The sequence below is a fragment of the Amphimedon queenslandica genome, unplaced genomic scaffold (genome assembly GCF_000090795.2).
Source record: "Amphimedon queenslandica unplaced genomic scaffold, v1.1 AMPQUscaffold_8891_Cont19169, whole genome shotgun sequence".
NCBI classification, from domain to species: domain Eukaryota; kingdom Metazoa; phylum Porifera; class Demospongiae; order Haplosclerida; family Niphatidae; genus Amphimedon; species Amphimedon queenslandica.
In genome coordinates this window covers 1-2,914 of record NW_003550836.1, presented here as the reverse complement: position 1 = coordinate 2,914, position 2,914 = coordinate 1, and the positions used below count along the sequence as shown (strand labels likewise).

At 34.3% G+C, this 2,914-nt stretch overlaps 1 protein-coding gene across 1 annotated transcript; it reads right to left on the bottom strand.

The window, feature by feature from the left end:
• Window positions 1-768: 768 nt before the first annotated feature.
• Window positions 769-2,889, bottom strand: LOC100632390 (NADPH-dependent diflavin oxidoreductase 1-like). Its single transcript, XM_020006921.1, has 7 exons — window positions 2,793-2,889; window positions 2,693-2,745; window positions 1,960-2,074; window positions 1,701-1,825; window positions 1,259-1,482; window positions 1,084-1,191; window positions 769-914 (listed from the first exon to the last, which is right to left on the bottom strand). The coding sequence occupies exons 4-7, from the start codon at window positions 1,801-1,803 to the stop codon at window positions 804-806; spliced, it is 546 nt and encodes a 181-aa protein (XP_019862480.1). The 5' UTR covers window positions 1,804-1,825; window positions 1,960-2,074; window positions 2,693-2,745; window positions 2,793-2,889; the 3' UTR covers window positions 769-803.
• Between the last annotated feature and the right edge of the window lie 25 nt (window positions 2,890-2,914).

The window sequence follows — 2,914 nt, the reverse complement described above, 5'->3', positions numbered from 1 at the left end:
AGACTTTGTTGCTGTGACAGAAAAGTTAAAAGCCAGGTTAGAAATTATTAGAGCTGCTTCATTAGACTCCAGTTGTATGGCAGGAGACAGTGCAGTATCAGTGGATATAGTTGGCTTACTCACTCCATCCCCTTCTCCACACAATATGAGACAAGAGAAGTCCATATCAAATGATACTGCAAGTGTTGAAGTCAAGACCAGATCACTTGATACTAATACCATCCACGTTGTATTAGTAGCACTAGCTTCAGCTAGTAAATTAATTTGATTCAAAGTATAATGGAGAGACTTACAGCTCTTCCCATCATCAGTAATACAAGAAGGCTCATCAACTCCATTGATACCAACACTAACAGTACTTACTGCATCTCTCATGCAACTAGAGCCTGCTTCTCCTTCTATCAAGGACTGACATTGTGAAGAAACAGGCAATAGGGAAGCCCCCAAGAAGACAAGAACAAAGATAAGCTCCTTCATATCTGATTGTAGGTACAGTTTGGGATACAACTGTTACAAGAAAAGTGGGCATTATAACAGTTGATACAAGTACAACCAGGCAATCCTTGTTACAACTGATGCATATCAATCACAAGCAAATGTTAATGAATCAGCTAATTGGAGTGTGCAAGCATTAATATAGACTATACTTCACTGCTGCTTTATTTTATAAGCATAAAGAGGTCTATTGTAGTTATAAATGATAGTTTCCACTATCAAATAATTAAGAATCAATAAATCTAACAAAAAATCTATTCGCAAACAGCTGTTATTAACCAAAATAGCCCCTTATGTAACTTATCCATTTACAATTGGATATGGTTATAGAATCTTAAAGAACTTACCTTTCTAGGATGAAGGAGTTTAGTTTTATACTCAACAACTGCCACCAAAACTTGAACATGCTGAGGATTAGTCTAAAAGGAAGCACTCAAATAATTAATGATTATTTGCATTTTAAACAAGTAATGTTAATCTCACAAACTATAGTCCTTTTACTATGATTAAAATATCGAAAATGAATAATGAAAACTTTTCTTAGCTGCTTTATGCGCAATTACTATATTTCATGAATGAGTGGCTCACTGTTGCTGATGAAGCAATAGAGAATGCTCTTGGTTGCAATACAGGAAGTAAGTCTAAGAGATAAGAGACTGGGATCTTAGTAGCAGTCAAAGGAAAATCATTTAATACCTGTAAAATAAATATTAAAAAAGATAGAATATACCGTACATACAGTATATAATATAGATGCCATTACTTCAATAATTGTTCTCCTTGGTCTGTTACAATATGAATACAGCTCCTCCTGTCCCTCTGGAGTAACAAACTCTTCAAGTTTCTCTTTCTCTAACTCGTTCACGGCAAACCATGACAATATCTCAAAGAATGATCGTCTAGGTACAGACTGGATGTCCCAGTAGCATCTCAGCAGTGTCCTTAAAGTGCAAGGAGAGGAGAGTCTCTGGGGGACTGAGATACCTTCTATAAAGAGTAAATACGATTACTTCGTATAATGCTTGAATTGTTTATAAAGTTGCAAAGAAATACATTTATTTCCTAGCTATCAAATACAGTTAAATTAGGGCATCAATGATTAGAGATACAGTAAGATCATTATCATTATTATTAACATTATCATCATCATTATTATTATTAATTTCATACACCTCAGGTTATTAATCTATGCCCCACATACATACCTTCATTTGATGTTATATTCAAGGAGAGATCAGCAAGATGAGTCATCTCCGTCACTTGAAGGAACCTCTCAACTGACTCTGAAGTATTCTCTGGAACTATCATTAGCACATCACCAGGAGAGTAGCTGTGAAAGAAAGAACGAGAGAGAAGGGAGAGGAGAAAGAGAAACAAAGAAATGGGCAAATGCAAAAAAAGAGGTACAATCTAGACATACGTGTAGATCAAAAGTATTCTATTCTGTGTAGCAGAGAAGCTTACTGTGGGAAAGATCCTTCAAGTGTTATTAGTCTCACATCTTGGAAATGTGATGAAGGAGTAAGACGAGAATTGTCCAATAGTAGAGCAGGTATTGCTTGAGAAGGAGGCTTCAAGGCTAAAGAATTTCATAAAAAGCAAGCGTATAACAAAATTTATTAGAGTATGAAATAATTTTAATACACATTTTGGATGTGAGTGTCCTATTTGAGCTGGTTCTGACCAAAATTGATTTTTTTAATGAATTTTTTAACTAGTTCCAAAATTTGACAAATGACCCTGGGCTATATAGTACAGGGTATTCATGAAAAATCACTAGGAGAGAATTCTTCATTTTTATAATTTTTCTAATGCATATACAAGTTCTTATGTTGTGTAGCAAGTTTGAGCTAATTCCGATCAAAATCAAATTTTTTACAAATTTTTAAAGTTACTAAAAAATCAGGCCAAGGTCCCTGTACTATAGTACAGGGACTTTTGTCAAATTTCGCCAAAAATCACTAGGAGAGAATTCTTCATTTTTATAATTTTTTCTGATACATGTACATGTTCTGATGTTGTGCAGCAAGTTTGAACTAATTCAGATCAAAATTGGATTTTTTACGAATTTTTAAAGTTGCTCCAAAAACTATGACAAATGACCATGGGCTATAATACACAGTAGTAGAGGGTATTCCACAAAAAAGGCTACTTCCATTCTTATTAATCTTTTCAATACAGTATAAATAGAGCCTACCAGTATTTGATACCGGAGCAGAATAAGCATTAATATTAAATCTTGATGGCAACCTACGGAAGAACGAATGATGAGTTTATATCACATAATGACTATATACCTTTCCTTATATGGTAGTACGGATAAACCAGGTGGGAGAGGATATAGAGTGTCTAGTTTAGTCCATAAGTCAACCAACCATGGATCTATTACTGCATCAGGACTATAATATAATATACAATG

Excerpts from the sequence above, each read along its gene's own strand:
- LOC100632390 (XM_020006921.1), bottom strand. The coding sequence starts at position 1,803 with ATGATAGTTCCAGAGAATACTTCAGAGTCAGTTGAGAGGTTCCTTCAA. Across the intron at positions 1,483-1,700 it reads GAATATAACATCAAATGAAG|AAGGTATCTCAGTCCCCCAG; the intron begins GTATGTATGTGG and ends TACTCTTTATAG. Across the intron at positions 1,192-1,258 it reads CAAGGAGAACAATTATTGAA|GTATTAAATGATTTTCCTTT; the intron begins GTAATGGCATCT and ends TTTATTTTACAG.